General features: G+C 46.9%; 1 protein-coding gene across 1 annotated transcript in view; it reads left to right on the forward strand.

The window, feature by feature from the left end:
• Window positions 1-1,045: 1,045 nt before the first annotated feature.
• Window positions 1,046-17,642, forward strand: part of LOC139279820 (14-3-3 protein beta/alpha-1-like) — a 43,584-nt gene continuing 26,987 nt past the window's right edge. The window contains exon 1 of the mRNA XM_070899065.1: window positions 1,046-1,562. Coding sequence (XP_070755166.1) covers window positions 1,260-1,562 — 303 coding nt within the window. The 5' untranslated portion in view covers window positions 1,046-1,259. The remainder of the gene's footprint in view (window positions 1,563-17,642) is intronic.

A 17,642-nucleotide genomic window follows, 5' to 3' on the forward strand; every position in this document is an offset into this window, starting at 1 on the left:
CCAACACACCAGAACAGACATTTGTACCGAGGCGGTCCACCAGGGAAAGAAAGGCTCCCGACCACCTCACCTTTGGCCTTCCTGATCACTTCCTGTAACTGCATACTATCCTTTTGCGTTTCATGCACAAATACCCCCAGGTCCCGCTGTACTGCGGCACTTTGTAATCTTTCTCTATTTAAATAATAAATTGCTATTTGATTTTTTTTCTCACACTTTCCAACATTATATTGCATCTGCCAAATTTTTGCCCACTCACTTAGCCTATGTCCTTTTGCAGGATCAAACCCTAGGCATCTTGTTTGTCTCAGTTCCACACTTGTTTGCAAGTTTACCAACTGAGCTATGGGGATGGAAGTGCTCCCACAGCAATTTATAATGTTGATTGAGCATCTCTGCACAAAAAAAACACCTGCTGCATCACAACAGTACATTCAACTAAAAAGGAGGCCTTGAAAATGTCTGGAGTGTCACCCAGGTCGGGTGGCACCGTTTATTGTTTTTATGTTTTCACAGGTGAACTCAAAAGAGTTTCAACTAAAAAGGAAAAAAAAGGGCCTTGTAAATGTCTGGTGTGTCACCCAGGTCGGGTGGCACCGTTTAATGTTTTATGTTTTGCAGGTGAACTCCAAAAAGAGTTTCAACTAAAAAGGAAAAAAAAGGGCCTTGTAAATGTCTGGTGTGTCACCCAGGTCGGGTGGCACCGTTTAATGTTTTATGTTTTACAGATAAACTCTAAAAGAGTTTCAACTACACTTCAGGCCTTGTAAATGTCTGGCGTGTCATCCAGGTCGGGGGGCACGGATTAATGTTTATGTTTTTCAGGTAAACTCCAAAAGAGTTTCAACTACACTTCAAAAAGTAGCTGCAAAGCGCTTTGGGACGTCCTGAGGTCATGAAAGGTGCTATATAAATGCAAGTCTTACTTAAAAAAAAATGTCTGAACATTAAATGCACAATTCAATACCCATTTGGATGAGTCAGGTCAGTCTGCAGCTTTGGTCACTCATTGACGTCAACCTTACGGGGCGGGTAGGGGGAGGTGAAAGCCGCGCGTGCGCAGACGGAGTCTACGGGAAAAAGAGCTCAACCGCCATTTGGTTTCGCGGAGAAAGGACGTGAGGGAGAAAGCGAAAAAAATAGAAAGCTGCTCCTTCGGTCTTGAAGAATCGCCCAGGGTTGAAATAAAGTGAGAGGTTCGCTTGGCCGGAAAGAACGAATAGAAAAAAAAAATAATTACCTAAAGCACAGGGGGGGCCATGGACAAGAACGAGCTGGTGCAGAAAGCCAAGCTGTCCGAGCAGGCGGAGCGCTACGAAGACATGGCGGCCGCGATGAAGGCGGTAACCGAGTGGGGCGAGGAGCTGTCAAACGAGGAGCGCAACCTGCTCTCGGTGGCTTACAAGAACGTGGTGGGGGCCCGCCGCTCGGCCTGGAGGGTCATCTCCAGCATCGAGCAGAAAACCGGCGAGGGCGGTGGTAGCGAGAAGAAGCTGCACATGGTGAAGGAGTATCGGGAGAAGGTGGAGGCTGAGCTCCGCGATATCTGCAATGATGTGCTGGTAAGGAAACTGGGAGGCGGTTTACAGCCACCTTCAATTCATCAAATCTGCAAATCGGTTCAGTTGTGGGGGGTTTTTTTTAATGGGAAAAGGGGGCAACGAGCTGCAGGATCGGCTGTCACTGGCATGCCCCCAGGACATTTGGAAACCTGGTTTAATAACCATCTGCTGTTTGAAAGCGGTTCCTCTCCATCATCATCTCCCTCTCTGTGTACCAGACACGAGTAACCTGTAGAAAATGGAGGAGGACAACCTTTCCTCTGCATTGAGCTGCGGGTATCGGGCGGGGTGGGCGCTGATCAACGCCAACGTACTCCATGCAAAAACATTTCGCTCAGCGTCCTATGTATTCACATCGGTCTTTACCAGAGAAAGATAAATGATATATTCCATTTAAAAAAAAAAAGAAATAAAATTGACATTCATCAACCAGATTTGTAATTGTCAAGGCGTGATACCTTTCATTCATTCATTTGGAATGAAATGTTAATATTTGAAAATGAATGGACGTATTTTTAATATAAAACGATTTAAACGGTGCTGCAGTTTTTTTGGTATGAAATTACAATCTTGTTAAAGACACCCTTTGATGCCTCTGCCTGATATTTATCAGATTATAAGCATGGGAACATTGTGGAGGCTGGTCTTTAGGATAGGGGAGACTGTCATTAAATCAGCAAATTGCCATCTTTTTATGTGGCAAAGAACACCTTGCTTTCTGAGCAAAGGTGGAAATGGCGGAGTTGACTATGGCTGATGGTATAGGAATGATGAACTATATGAATATTTTCTTGCAAATCCTCCCAGTTACTGGCCACCGACGCATGTAGGTGACCTGTTCCGAGGTCAATAATCGCTAGGTGTGCAAGAGTGGGCCTGAGGGTGAATTGCTAATTCAATAAAAAAACATTTTTTATGTGGAAATGCATAGTCACCATTTAAGCACCATCCCAATGATCTACTGAGATTAGAAATTTACCAGATGGGATATCCTGTATTGTAATTAATTAGTAACATTTTATTATGCTTATTAGAAGTAACCATACACACAAAGCAATTGATTGTATATTATATACGAGTCTCCAAATAAACTGGCATGCATTTTTTGTCCAGTAATGTACTGTTTGAATAGCCAAGCCCAAGACTATTCATGAGAAAATTCCAACCTCTTGTCAAATTTTTAGTCATTCAGACTTTCAGGTTGTATAGTGAAAAGTTCAGTGTTCTTCGAGTGAAAGCAAATTGACAATGACTCACTTATGTGCACTTGCACAATGTTATAAGACTTGCCCTGTATTAAATCATGAGGAGCCCCTATTTAGCTAACTGGCCATACTTTGAAACTTAATACACGGAGAGCTAAAATTCAAATACTAGCAATTCTCATTAATTATATTTGCAGTAAGCAAGGCTTTGTGTCTTTGTGACTATTTTATAAGAAAGCTATTTTACACAAGATTTTTGGGTATAAAGAGTTATCTTTTATAAAACATTTAAAAATAAAATTCCAATAATTAACACCAGCTAAATGTAGCAGGGGCAACTAACTGCTGCTTGCCTTTAACATAGCCAAGTTTAGGATTTGATCCTGGTTGGAAGGGGAGTAGGAGATGTGGCCAAAGGTGCTGTTGAAATCTTAGGATTTATAGAAGAATTTTGAACGTGGGGAGAGATGTAGCAAGACAAAGATGCTTAGAGAGGAAGATCCAGAGTTTAGGGATTATTGAGCAAATTGGGCCTATGCTCTTGAGTTTAGAAGAATGAGAGATGATCTAATTGAAACATAGGATTCTGAGGGGGATTGACAGGGTAGATGCTGTGAGGTTGTTTCCCGGGCTAGAGAGGCTAGAACTAGGGGACATAGTCGCAGGATAAGGGGTCAGCCATTTAAGATGGAGATGAGGAGAAATTTCTTTTGTCGGATTGTGAATCTTTGGATTTCTCAACCCCAAAGGTCAGAATGCTGAATAGTTGAGTATATTAAAGGCTGAGATAGATAGATTTTTGGATTTTAGGGGAAATCAAGGGATTATGGAGATCGGGCAGGAAAGTGGCATTAAGGTTGAAGATCAGCCATGATCTTTTTGAATAGGCTCTCGAGGGGCTGTATCGTTTATTCCTGCTCCGAATTCTTGGTTATATGGCTGAAGATTCTGCCACTGATGATAAAGCAGACAGAATGGGGAACACAAAATGGAGTAGCTTTGGAAGAAAACGGTGCAGGAAGAAATCTTGGCTTGAGGAAGTTGCAACGGTCAGGAGGTAGTGAATTGTAGTAGAGATTTTCAAAATGAGAGAGAGTTTTGAAGTTGATAAAATGGGGAGCTAGGATTGGGTTGATTTTTAGTAGAATTTTGAATGGTATGGAATGCAGGTAGCACGGGGCGGGGGGACATTGGAAAATTGAAGTCTGGAGGTGATAAAGGTGTGGAAGAGACTTTCAGCACTAGTGGGGTGAGTTGAGGGCAGTTGGTAAGGACATCTGAAATGCTGTGCTCATAAGATGATTGTCCTTCCTTGTTACTATATAAATATGTACTCGAGAAATTGGTTCACCTGTGATTTAAGGTGGGGAATGAGTGACTTTGGGCATCAGATAATTAGTAACCTTTCAAATTGTTGATTGTACTTTAATTAGAACTAGTTCAACACTTCTTATGTACAATTACTGCACACCTTAGTTAAGGTGGAGGTAGAAGTTAAGGAGGAAGAGAGTGAAATATTGGATGGGATAAACATCGTAACAGAGGAAGTATTAAGAGGTTTGGTATCTTTAAAAGTCGATAAATTGCCAGGACTGGATGAAATATATCCTAGGCTATTAAAAGAAGCAAGAAAGGAAATTGCGGAGGCTCTGACCATCATTTTCCAATCCTCCCTGGCTTTTGGAGTGGTGCCAGAGGATTGGAGAACTGCTAGAATTGTACCATTGTTTAAAAAGGGAGGAAGGTGTAAACCGAGTAATTACAGGCCAGTTAGTTTAACCTCGGTGGTGGGCAAATTATTGGAATCTATTCTGAGGGACAGTATAAACCTTGATTTAGAAGGACAGATAGCATGGATTTGTTATGGGAAGGTCGTGTCTTACTAACTTGATTACATTTTTTGAGGAGGTAACGAGGGTCGATGAGGGCAGTGTGTTTGATATAGTCTACTATAGCATTTGCTGAGGTCCCACATGGCAGGCTGATCAAAAAGTAAAAGCCCATGGGATCCAAGGGAGAGTGGCACATTGGATCCAAAATTGGCTCAGTGGCAGAAAGCAAAGGGTAATGGTTGACTGGTGTTTTTGTGACTGGAAGGCTGTTTCCAGTGGGGTTCCACAGGGCTCGAAACTTGGTCCCTTGCTTTTTGTAGTATAAATGATTTAGACTTGAATGTAGGGGGCATAATAAAGAAGTTTTCACAGATGATACAAAAATTGACTGTGGTTGACAGTGAAGAGTTGGGTTGCAGGAAGATATCGATGAACTGGTCAGTTGGGCAGAAAAGTGGAACATGGAATTCAATCCGGAAAAGTGTGAGGTAATGCTTTTAGGGAGGGGCAACAAGGCAAGACAATAAATGAGAGGATACTGAGATGTGGAGGAACAGAAGGACCTTGGCGTGTATGTCCACAGATCCTTAAAGGTAGCAGGACAGGTCGATAAAGTAGTTAAAAAGGCAAACTGAATGTTTTCCTTTAATAGCTGAGGCATAGAATATAAGAGCAGGGAGGTTATGCTTGAACTGTATACAACACTAATTAGACCACAGCTAGAGTACTGCGTGCAGTTCTGGTCACTACATTACAGAAAGGTGTGATTGCACTAGAGAGGATGCAGAGGAGATTTACGAGGATGTTGCCAGGACTGGAAAAGTTTAGCTATGAGGAAAGATTGGATAGGCTGGGGTTGTTTTCTTTGGAACAGGAGGCCAAGGGAAGATTTAGTTAAGCTGTATAAAATTATGAGGGGCCTAGATAGAGTGGATAGGAAGGACCTATTTCCCTTAGCAGAGGGGTCAATAACCAGGGGGCATAGATTTAAAGTAATTGGTTGAAGGATTAGAGGGGAGATGAGGGGAAAAAAATTTGCTGAGGGTGGTGGGGGTCTGGAACTCACTACCTGAAAGGGTGGTAGAGGCAGAAACCCTCATCACATTTAAAAAGTACTTGGATAGAGCTCTGACTTACAGGCTACAGACCTAGTGCTGGAAGGTAGGATTAGGCTGAGTAGCTCTTTTTCGACCGACACGGACACGATGGGCCGAATGGCCCCCTTCTGTGTCGTAATCGTCTATGATTCTACCTAAAAGTTTAAAAAAAAACCAATACAATATTTTATCATTTTATAAAGCTAGCTTTAAAATATTGAATATGGTAAACAAGATGAAATTCCTTCACCTCGAATTCTGCTCAAACAATTTGTACATTTGCAGACTTAGCAAGTCTGAACATTTTGCTAATCTGGGTTGATGGTTCCAGGATTTGAATCTCTTTACCCACCTTTTCTCACTAGTGTTGGGCTGCAGTTTCATAGACGACTCAAGTATCTCACCCATATTGTTCATGTGTGAGCCCCTTGTTCATGTGTGAGCCTAGTCTGTGAGTGCTGACGAGTTGTACAACTGTGAGGGCATTACAGCCATGCCAGATCCTGTCCTCCCCCAACACACACACTCTTAGACTTCCTGGCAAGTGATACTGGATAGTGATCAGAAGTGAGCACTTCGGTTGACACTCCTTCCCCAGCCTGAGGCATTGCGGCCAATTGCAGCACCCCTACTGCTGTCCAGGCTGAGATTAGTTGGCTCTGCATAAACTAGGGACTAAACCTGGCACTTTCCTGGCAGATTGTATCTGGATGTTGATTTCACAAGTAGATTTAATACTTAAAGAAAATACGATGTAACTGGCACCCCCCTAGGGATGAATTTGGGATATATGGTGCCTGCAAGTAATGTAGACTCCCGACACATTGTTTTGTCCCCATTTTGAACTTTTTCTTTGCTTTGTGTCTCCTTTAGCCATATTTTATTCTTGGCTGAGAGGTGGGCGGATAACCCACTCTCTGGCTTCTTCAATGCTTCTTTGTAATTCCCCATTAGTCTGCACAAGAGGCCTAGGATGACTCAACTGATTGAAATTTTACTTAAAAATTTGTTTAGTTGGAAGTGATTAGCATCTTTGTCCCTACTATGATATCAGACTCCAGAGCTTAAAACTTTGGGATCTTTCTGGCTTCCAGAAGTTGTAGATCGACATACCACATTGAAGAATTAACGTAGAATCTGTACTTGGGTCTTGTTTGAACTGGATTCCACTGTGCCAGTTTTGAATATTTTAAGAATATGTAGTAGGCCACAATCCCAATATCTGTTAATTTTTCCGTTAAAACAAGCTCAGGCATGCATTTTTACTGGCTGTTGAGCTGGCAGGCTATGGAACGATGTGCCTGTTGGGGGCCACAATTGGGGTGGGGAGGGAGAATGTGGTCTACAAGTAACCTCCAGTAGCACTGCATTATAGAGCATATACATGTAAATAGGTGTGGTGTTGCTATTTTTCAGTGACTGTATTTAGTTGCTGAAATTCTAAACAACAGCATTACAATACAAAATGCCCTTGTCAAATGTCTTAAATATTCGATGTCTGCTCCGGACCAGTTATTACCAAAACATTGAACTTTCCTCCTGTGACATGTTTAAATTAAATCAGCAGTATTTTTAACGAAAGACAGACCTTGCATTTATATAGTGCCGTTCACATCCTGAGGATGTCCCAGAGCACTTCACAGCCAATGAATTGCTTTTTGAAGTGTAATCACTTATGTAGGTAAATATGGCAGCCAATTTGTGCACAGCAAGGTCCCAAAAATGGCAGAGATAAATAAGCAGCTGATCTACTTTTTGTGTTGGTTGAGGAGTAAATGCTAGGCAGGGCACTGGGAGAACTTCCCAGCTCCCCTCAGTTGTGTCATGGGATCTTTTATTCCCACCCGAGAGGACAGATGGGCCTTGCTTTACTGTATCCTCCAAAAGATAGTACCTCTGACAGTGCAGCACTCCCCTACTACTGCACTGAAGTGTCAGCCTAGATTATGTGCTCAAGTCCTGGTGAGTGGATCTGAACCAACGATCATCTGACTTGGGCGGTAATACAGTATTACCACTGAGATAAGGTTGCAACTTTACTGTGTATGAGTTATAATTTTAGAACTGCTGTTTCAGCATCAAGACAGTACTCCTAAAAGACAATGACAACAACAACTTGTATTTATGTAGGGCCTTTAACGTAGTGAAACATCCCAAGGCACTTCACAGGAGTATTATGAGACCATAATTTGACACCGAGCCACATAAGGAGAAATTAGGGCAGGTGACCAAAATCTTGGTCAAAGAGGTAGGTTTTAAGAAGAGCCTTGAAGGAGGATAGAAAGGTGGTGAGGTCTAGGCAGGGAGTTCCAGAGCTTGGAGCCGAGGCAACAGAAGGCACACCCACCAATGGTTGAGCAATCTATAATCAGGGATGCTCAAGAGGGGCAGTATTAGAAGAGAGCAGACATCTCGGTGGGGGGGGGGGGGCGGTATGGGACTGGAGGAGATTAGAGATAGGGAGGAGATTACAGAGATAAGAGGGGCGAGGACATGGAGGGATTTGAAAACAAGGACGAGAATTTTGAAATCTAGACAATTGTTTATTCCTTCCATCAGTTACCGAATCTGAGAAATTCTTCGCTCTTGCTGCTGAGTGTAGGGGTAGTTTTGGTGAGCTTTGAGCTGCTCTTGTAATAAGTCAGAAGTAGTTGGAACATTTATATTTAACTCCTCTATCTTTGCACAAAGTGAATAATCTCAAACTAGGTTTTTTCTTTACTGTTTGCTAAATATTTAGTTGCAATTTACAGATCAATATTTTAAACCATTCAATTTAATACAAATGAAACATAAAACAAGTTAAAAGAAATGCAGTACTGAATAAAATGAATATTGATCTGTTAATGGTCATATTTAATGGTGAGAAGAGTTTTACTCTGTGTATAAAATATTTAACAATGCAGTGTACCAGAACCTGGAGGTGAAGAAAACTGCTGTCATTGGACAAGGCCTATTTCAAGCCTGGGCATTTTGGTAATGTTAAAGATCCAATGTGCAACACACTGCAAGGGTAACTGGATGGTTGGCAGATCAGAGCTGTTATACTCCCTTTTCTAGTTTTGGCACCAAAAATCAGTTGAGTGCAGACAAGGAGATTCCAGCTCTGTATTGTCCACTTCTGGTATAAAAATAACATCTGGCTGAGTCTTGAATCTGTAACTTGAAAAATATCACTCACCTGAGATATGTTTACATGATTATGAACAAGCTTTTCTTTTCCATGGCCAAACAAAAAAATATCAGCGTCAGCCCCAAAAAATAATATTCGTACTTCTCAGCTGTTTGACACTCCCTGATAAAGTAGATAATACCAATCGACTACAAAGCATTCACATTTACACTTTGAACCTTTAATCTCTCTCGTCTATGCCTGTTTGCATGCCCTTTCAAATGATCATTATCAGCTAATCATAAATGCAAAAAAGACATGGTTCAAGATGTTTGTAATTCCAAAGTTTGTTAAAGGTGTTGAAATTGCTGATGGCTTTATGGGGATAGGGGGAGAAACCATCGCTTATCTACCGCCTAGGGAGAGGGAGGCCCAGTACTTGGAGCTGTAGAGCAATGCGTTTCTAACCCCCAAATTAGGAATTTGAATACCACCCTCAAAAAAAGATGTAAAATTCACTTATTTTTGGCGATTTCCAGATGGTTTGGTAAAGTGCCTTGCAGCATGTCCTTGTCACAAATGCACTTCCTAATGGGTAATTCTGCATAAGTCAGTGGCCCAGATTGTCCTGTTGTTCTTGCTGAAGTATGTTAGTTGAAAAAGCAACAGTGATGGAATAGGGAGCTATTCTATGGACATTGTCTCCTGGTCTGATTATCTCCTGCCCTCTATCCCACTTCACCTGAAGAGTACACGTTTTGATTCTCCATGTGCAACATCACAAAAGATCAACTACGTTCGTTGGTTTAACTATCCTCAACTGAAAAGATTTTAAGATGTACTGTTTGGCTATAAAAGGCATGCTCTTGAAAAATAAATAGAACAATAGCACCTGAATTGGTGTTGATGCAAATATTTGACAGCCTTCATTTTACACTTCCATCTGACTGCACATTCTATCTGCCTAGTTTCAAACCCCAGGAAATGTTATGAGCTATTCTATAAATGTATCCATTGCACGATTGAAAAGTGCGTTAAAGGAATTGTTTTAATGGATAACGCTAATATAACCGTGAACACTTGTGGGGCTGTGATTATGTTTTAATACACTGGACTGTATTTGGCGAGTGAGCCCCATCACAATATGTACACATTTGGAGTCAGGAATGCCATAAATCTAATAGAGACCAAAAATTCAAAACCAAGATCACATCACCTGAACCTTGAGATTAATCCCATTTGATATTCCGTAGTGTTGTATAATTAGAACACTTTTTCTTTCTTCACAGATGCTGCCTGAACGACAGTGTTTCCAGCTATTTCTGTGTTTATTTCTGCATCTGCGTTATTCTGCTTTTTGTTTCCAGCAGGGGTTATTGGATTGGGAATGGGAACCATTTTTGATTTTTTTTTTTCTTCGTGTCCCCGCTGAAGAAAAATCTGAGACACATATGCCACATGTACTGCCCCACACAAGTTAACTCAGCAGAGGCCAGGAATCGAGCCTGAAACCTTCCTGATCTCCATTTCTCATTACCCCACTGGATGGTGCATTTATCTAATAAGTAATCAACAAAAAAAGAACTTGCATTTATATAATACCTTGCATATCCTCAGGATATCCCATTGTGCTTCACAGACAATTAATTACTTTTGAAGTGAAATCATTATTATGTGGGCAAATGCAGCAGCCAATTTGCACCAACAAGGTTAAACAAACAGCAATGAGATAAATAACCTGTGTTGGTGGTGGTGATTTGAGGGATGATACCTGGAGGACACTACTCCTTCAAATATTCCTGTGGAATCTTTATGTCCATCAGTTTCAATGTTTACATAGCAGATCCCACACAAGAGATTAATGTGCAAAGTTAAAGCACGTGGGATTGGAGGTAGTGTGCTGACGTGGATTGAGAACTGGTTGGCAGATAGGAAGCAAAGAGTAGGAGTAAATGGGTACTTTTCAGAATGGTAGGTAGTGACTAGTGGGGTACCGCAAGGTTCTGTGCTGGGGCCCCAGCTGTTTACACTGTACATTAATGATTTAGACGAGGGGATTAAATGTAGTATCTCCAAATTTGTGGGTGGCAGTATGAGCTGCGAGGAGGATGCTATGAGGCTGCAGAGTGACTTGGATAGGTTAGGTGAGTGGGCAAATACATGGCAGATGAAGTATAATGTGGATAAATGTGAGGTTATCCACTTTGGTGGTAAAAACAGAGACAGACTATTATCTGAATGGTGACAGATTAGGAAAAGGGGAGGTGCAACGAGACCTGGGTGTTACGGTACATCAGTCATTGAAGGTTGGCATGCAGGTACAGCAGACGGTTAAGAAAGCAAATGGCATGTTGGCCTTCATAGCGAGGGGATTTGAGTACAGGGGCAGGGAGGTGTTACGACAGTTGTACAGGGCCTTGGTGAGGCCACACCTGGAGTATTGTGTACAGTTTTGGTCTCCTAACTTGAGGAAGGACATTCTTGGTATTGAGGGAGTGCAGCGAAGGTTCACCAGACTGATTCCCGGGATGGCAGGACTGACATATCAAGAAAGACTGGATCAACTGGGCTTGTATTCACCGGAGTTCAGAAGAATGAGAGGGGATCTCGTAGAAACGTTTAAAATTCTGATGGGTTTAGACAGGTTAGATGCAGGAAGAATGTTCCCAATGTTTGGGAAGTCCAGAACCAGGGGTCACAGTCTAAGGATAAGGGGTAAGCCATTTAGGACCGAGATGAGGAGAAACTTCTTCACCCAGAGAGTGGTGAACCTGTGGAATTCTCTACCACAGAAAGTTGTTGAGGCCAATTCACTAAATATATTCAAAAAGGAGTTAGATGTAGTCCTTACTACTAGGGGGATCAAGGGGTATGGCGAGAAAGCAGGAATGGGGTACTGAAGTTTCATGTTCAGCCATGAACTCATTGAATGGTGGTGCAGGCTCGAAGGGCCGAATGGCCTACTCCTGCACCTATTTTCTCTGTTTCTATGATTCATTGACATTACTGCAGATTTGGAAAAGAAAATAGCTGATTACCATTTTCATACCTCTAGATAATCACCATCAGTGCCCGTATTACTCATTGAGGCTGATCAGTTACCTGTTTTTCTCCTCAACCCCTTGCCAAGACTAGCTGTTTCACTTGGCAGTGCAGCAGAGAACTAAGACGAAAGCAAAAGCACTGACTCAGCCAATTTAGACAGTCAGTAGCTAAGCCCTGTAGACCCAGGTTTGACCTTGGGACTGTACTGAGTTAGCTGGTTATAGCTGGGATTGCAGTATAGGTTCTACAACTGTCTTCTGTGCCCTGGGCTAGTGAACAGAAGGTAGACCAGGATTCCTGATTCCTACCCAATGACCCTTGCTAGAAGAGCTAGTACATAGATGTCCGGTGAAGACAGGGTTAGTTTTGCTGCCTTTGGGTGAATAGGCTGCCAACACTGACTCAGGATTCACTTGAAAAGTGGTTACTTGGCTGAAGTATTGATGGCATCTGAGGAACCATTTCTCCACAAAGGTGCAGCTTCAATAGAGGAAGGGAGAGAATTTGTGGGAAAAGTGAAGCAGGCAATAAAAGCAGAGGGTATTTCAAAATTAGAACAAATGATACATAACCCAGCTCTTGTGCAGATTGAATCATTCAGTCAACACTCTAACCTTATTAATATACTTGATCATAAGCTAGGACTTTGAGATCACTAATTTATAGTTTTAAATCAGCATTCTTAAACAGGACTTTGCAATTGCAATAAGGATGGTGTGTTCTTTGAATACAGCCCAAGACAATGTTAATTGAAGACATTTTTGGATTCCTTACCCGCAACACTTTTTAAAAGCAAGATCGACACATTTTTTTAAAATTGTAATTTCAAGATCTTCCCCCACCCCAAATGTAGATCATTACTGCATCAACTATATGTTGTGATTGTCTGGCAGCTTGGCCGTGTTTCCAAAATGGGGGTTCTGACCATTTTAAGGACAGATCGGGTCAGTAACTGGGCCGAATGGTAATTTCCTGTTACTAAAAATCCCTATCTTTGTTTTTAATGGAGGTACTTGTGTTGTGAACAAAAACATAATTTTAAACAAATCATTTTTTACTAACTGTAGCTTGTTTATATTGCCCATAAGTTAATAAACATTATGAAGATTATTTGATCTTATTTCTAGTGCTTTTGCTACAAGTACGTATTTACATCGCCTTCAGCTTTAGAATAATTTTTTCTTTCTTAATTAAATGAAGTAGCAGAAGTATATGGGAAGTATTTTCTGCGAATGCCAGGATATAATGGATTAACCAAATCCTTTGGGAAATTCATTTCTAATGTTATCCTACATTTAGTATCGCTGCAGAAACAGCACTGCAAAATACAAAATTGCTTTGTAACAAATAACAAGCAAAGTAAGCAGATCAGCTGCCCTTTAACTCTCTTGGGTCCCATCTGTTTTAAAATCTCGATGTCAGTAAAACAAAGCATCTGTGCTACATGCTATCTGGATGCAAAATGATCCTATTGATTATTTCAATAATATTCTGTTTGCTAAATATGTATCGATCTGTTCTAATTCTATGCAAAGTCAGTTCTTAATATGTAAAGTGTGGTCACCTGCTTCCTTATATTATGTGGGTTCTATATTTTTAATGTATCTACTGCACAAGTTCTAATTTAAATAGTGCTCCAGGGCCCAAGTTTCGGGCTGCGCCTAGAACGGCGCAGTCCCGACCTGGATGCCTGTTTTTCGCGCCACAAAGTGCGCCTTAAAAAAAATCTCCAGATTCTCCACCTCTCTGCAGGTCCTCTGGCCCTCGGCGCAGCGCAGTATGAGCTGTAGGGGGCGGAGCCAGGTCCCTGCGCCGAAAACAGTGCCGGGACCTCTGCACAAGTGCGCTACAGTGGGCGCGCAAGTGCAGTAGCTCCAGGCGCCCGAAACTGTGTGGGAGGGGCCCGAAGCACGCAGCCCCTAGCCCTGGCCGAATGGCCTCACTGGGGCTGCGTGAATAAGGCTCCTCCCACGGCCAGCTCCTGTTTCCTCCCGACCCGACACGACTCCCGCCTCCGGACCGGACCCGACACCCGCTCCCCCCGGACCCGACCCGACACCCAAACCACACACCGCCCGCCCCCCCCGCCACCCGGGACTGGATCCGACCTGACCTCCCTCCCCCTGACCCGAACCGAATCGACCTCCCTCCCACCACCCCCCCGTCCGACCCGACCCAACGCCACCTACCTGTAAATCTGGCGCTGGGGACAGGCCCTGCCCGAAGTCTCAGACCCGGCCTGTTCAGCCTCCTTCCCCCTTCTCCTCCTCCCCACCTCCCCCCCCCCCCCCCCCCCGCAATCTCCTCCCTCTTCCCACCCCCCTAATCTCCTCTCCTCCCCCTCTCTCTCCTCCCCCCCAATCTCCTCTCCTCCCCCCCCAATCTCCTCTCCTCCCCCCCCCAATCTCCTCTCCTCCCCCCCCAATCTCCTCTCCTCCCCCCCAATCTCCTCTCTCCCCCCCCAATCTCCTCTCCTCCCCCCCCAATCTCCTCTCCTCCCCCCCCAATCTCCTCTCCTCCCCCCCCAATCTCCTCTCCTCCCCCCCCAATCTCCTCTCCTCCCCCCCCAATCTCCTCTCCTCCCCCCCCAATCTCCTCTCCTCCCCCCCCCAATCTCCTCTCCTCCCCCCCCAATCTCCTCTCCTCCCCCCCCAATCTCCTCTCCTCCCCCCCCAATCTCCTCTCCTCCCCCCCCAATCTCCTCTCCTCCCCCCCAATCTCCTCTCCTCCCCCCCCAATCTCCTCTCCTCCCCCCCCCAATCTCCTCTCCTCCCCCCCCAATCTCCCTCTCCTCCCCCCCCAATCTCCTCTCCTCCCCCCCAATCTCCTCTCCTCCCCCCCCAATCTCCTCTCCTCCCCCCCCAATCTCCTCCTCCCCCCCCCAATCTCCTCTCCTCCCCCCCAATCTCCTCTCCTCCCCCCCCAATCTCCTCTCCTCCCCCCCCAATCTCCTCTCCTCCCCCCCCAATCTCCTCTCCTCCCCCCCCAATCTCCTCTCCTCCCCCCCAATCTCCTCCTCCCCCCCAATCTCCTCTCCTCCCCCCCAATCTCCTCTCCTCCCCCCCCAATCTCCTCTCCTCCCCCCCCAATCTCCTCTCCTCCCCCCCCAATCTCCTCTCCTCCCCCCCCAATCTCCTCTCCTCCCCCCCCAATCTCCTCTCCTCCCCCCCCAATCTCCTCTCCTCCCCCCCCCAATCTCCTCTCCTCCCCCCCCAATCTCCTCTCCTCCCCCCCCAATCTCCTCTCCTCCCCCCCAATCTCCTCTCCTCCCCCCCAATCTCCTCTCCTCCCCCCCCCCAATCTCCTCTCCTCCCCCCCCCCAATCTCCTCTCCTCCCCCCCCCAATCTCCTCTCCTCCCCCCCCAATCTCCTCTCCTCCCCCCCCAATCTCCTCTCCTCCCCCCCCAATCTCCTCTCCTCCCCCCCCAATCTCCTCTCCTCCCCCCCCAATCTCCTCTCCTCCCCCCCCAATCTCCTCTCCTCCCCCCCCCAATCTCTCCTCCCCCCCCAATCTCCTCTCCTCCCCCCCCAATCTCCTCTCCTCCCCCCCCAATCTCCTCTCCCCCCCCCAATCTCCTCTCCTCCCCCCCCAATCTCCTCTCCTCCCCCCCCAATCTCCTCTCCTCCCCCCCCAATCTCCTCTCCTCCCCCCCAATCTCCTCTCCTCCCCCCCAATCTCCTCTCCTCCCCCCCCAATCTCCTCTCCTCCCCCCCCAATCTCCTCTCCTCCCCCCCCAATCTCCTCTCCTCCCCCCCCAATCTCCTCTCCTCCCCCCCAATCTCCTCTCCTCCCCCCCCAATCTCCTCTCCTCCCCCCCCAATCTCCTCTCCTCCCCCCCAATCTCCTCTCCTCCCCCCCCAATCTCCTCTCCTCCCCCCCCAATCTCCTCTCCTCCCCCCCCAATCTCCTCTCCTCCCCCCCAATCTCCTCTCCTCCCCCCCCAATCTCCTCTCCTCCCCCCCCAATCTCCTCTCCTCCCCCCCCAATCTCCTCTCCTCCCCCCCCAATCTCCTCTCCTCCCCCCCATCTCCTCTCCTCCCCCCCAATCTCCTCTCCTCCCCCCCCAATCTCCTCTCCTCCCCCTTCTCCCCCAATCTCCTCTCCTCCCCCCCCAATTTCCTCTCCTCCCCCCCCAATCTCCTCTCCTCCCCCCCAATCTCCTCTCCTCCCCCCCCAATCTCCTCTCCTCCCCCCCCAATCTCCTCTCCTCCCCCCCCAATCTCCTCTCCTCCCCCCCAATCTCCTCCTCCCCCCCCCAATCTCCTCTCCTCCCCCCCCAATCTCTCTCCTCCCCCCCCAATCTCCTCTCCTCCCCCCCAATCTCCTCTCCTCCCCCCCCAATCTCCTCTCCTCCCCCCCCAATCTCCTCTCCTCCCCCCCCAATCTCCCCCTCTCCTCCCCCCCCAATCTCCTCTCCTCCCCCCCCAATCTCCTCTCCTCCCCCCCCAATCTCCTCTCCTCCCCCCCAATCTCCTCTCCTCCCCCCCAATCTCCTCTCCTCCCCCCCCAATCTCCTCTCCTCCCCCCCCAATCTCCTCTCCTCCCCCCCCAATCTCCTCTCCTCCCCCCCCAATCTCCTCTCCTCCCCCCCCAATCTCCTCTCCTCCCCCCCCATCTCCTCTCCTCCCCCCCCCCAATCTCCTCTCCTCCCCCCCCCCAATCTCCTCTCCTCTCCCCCCCCCAATCTCCTCTCCTCTCCCCCCCCAATCTCCTCTCCTCTCCCCCCCCCAATCTCCTCTCCTCTCCCCCCCCCAATCTCCTCTCCTCTCCCCCCCCAATCTCCTCTCCTCTCCCCCCCCAATCTCCTCTCCTCTCCCCCCCAATCTCCTCTCCTCTCCCCCCCCCAATCTCCTCTCCTCTCCCCCCCCAATCTCCTCTCCTCCCCCCCCAATCTCCTCTCCCTCCCCCCCCAATCTCCTCTCCCCCCCCCCCAATCTCCTCTCCCCCCCCCCCATCTCCTTCCTCCCCCCCCCCATCCTCCTTCCTCCCCCCCCCCCATCTCCTTCCTCCCCCCCCCCCATCTCCTTCCTCCCCCCCCCCATCTCCTTCCTCCCCCCCCCCCCATCTCCTTCCTCCCCCCCCCCCATCTCCTTCCTCCCCCCCCCCCCCCCCATCTCCTTCCTCCTCCCCCCCCCCATCTCCTTCCTCCTCCCCCCCCCCCATCTCCTTCCTCCTCCCCCCCCCCATCTCCTTCCTCCTCCCCCCCCCCCATCTCCTTCCTCCTCCCCCCCCCCATCTCCTTCCTCCTCCCCCCCCCCCATCTCCTTCCTCCTCCCCCCCCCCATCTCCTTCCTCCTCCCCCCCCCCATCTCCTTCCTCCTCCCCCCCCCATCTCCTTCCTTCCTCCCCCCCCCCATCTCCTTCCTCCCCCCCCCCATCTCCTTCCTCCTTCCCCCCCCCCCCCCCAATGTCCTTCCCCCCCCCTCCCCCTCTCTCCCCCTACCCTTGCTGTCAGAAACACAGACACTGACAGACAGAGAGATAGAGACACTGACAGAGACACACTGAGGGGGGCATCCCAGCACGCTGTTGGAGGGCTCCCGGTGCTGCAGTCGGTAAGTAGAAAATGTTTTATTTATTGATTTAAAAAAAAATATATTATTAATTTTTTTTGATTGATTTATTGGTTGATTTATTGATGTATTTATCATTTATTTGTAAAACTGAAGTGTTTAATGTTTGTAAACTTCCCTTTAAACACCCCCCCCACCATTCCCTACACCTGATTTGTAACCTACGCCTGATTTTCTAAAGTGTAGACAAGGTTTTTCGAGCGTACAAACTTACT

This window comes from Pristiophorus japonicus, chromosome 14 (genome assembly GCF_044704955.1).
Source record: "Pristiophorus japonicus isolate sPriJap1 chromosome 14, sPriJap1.hap1, whole genome shotgun sequence".
Lineage (NCBI taxonomy): Eukaryota > Metazoa > Chordata > Chondrichthyes > Pristiophoridae > Pristiophorus > Pristiophorus japonicus.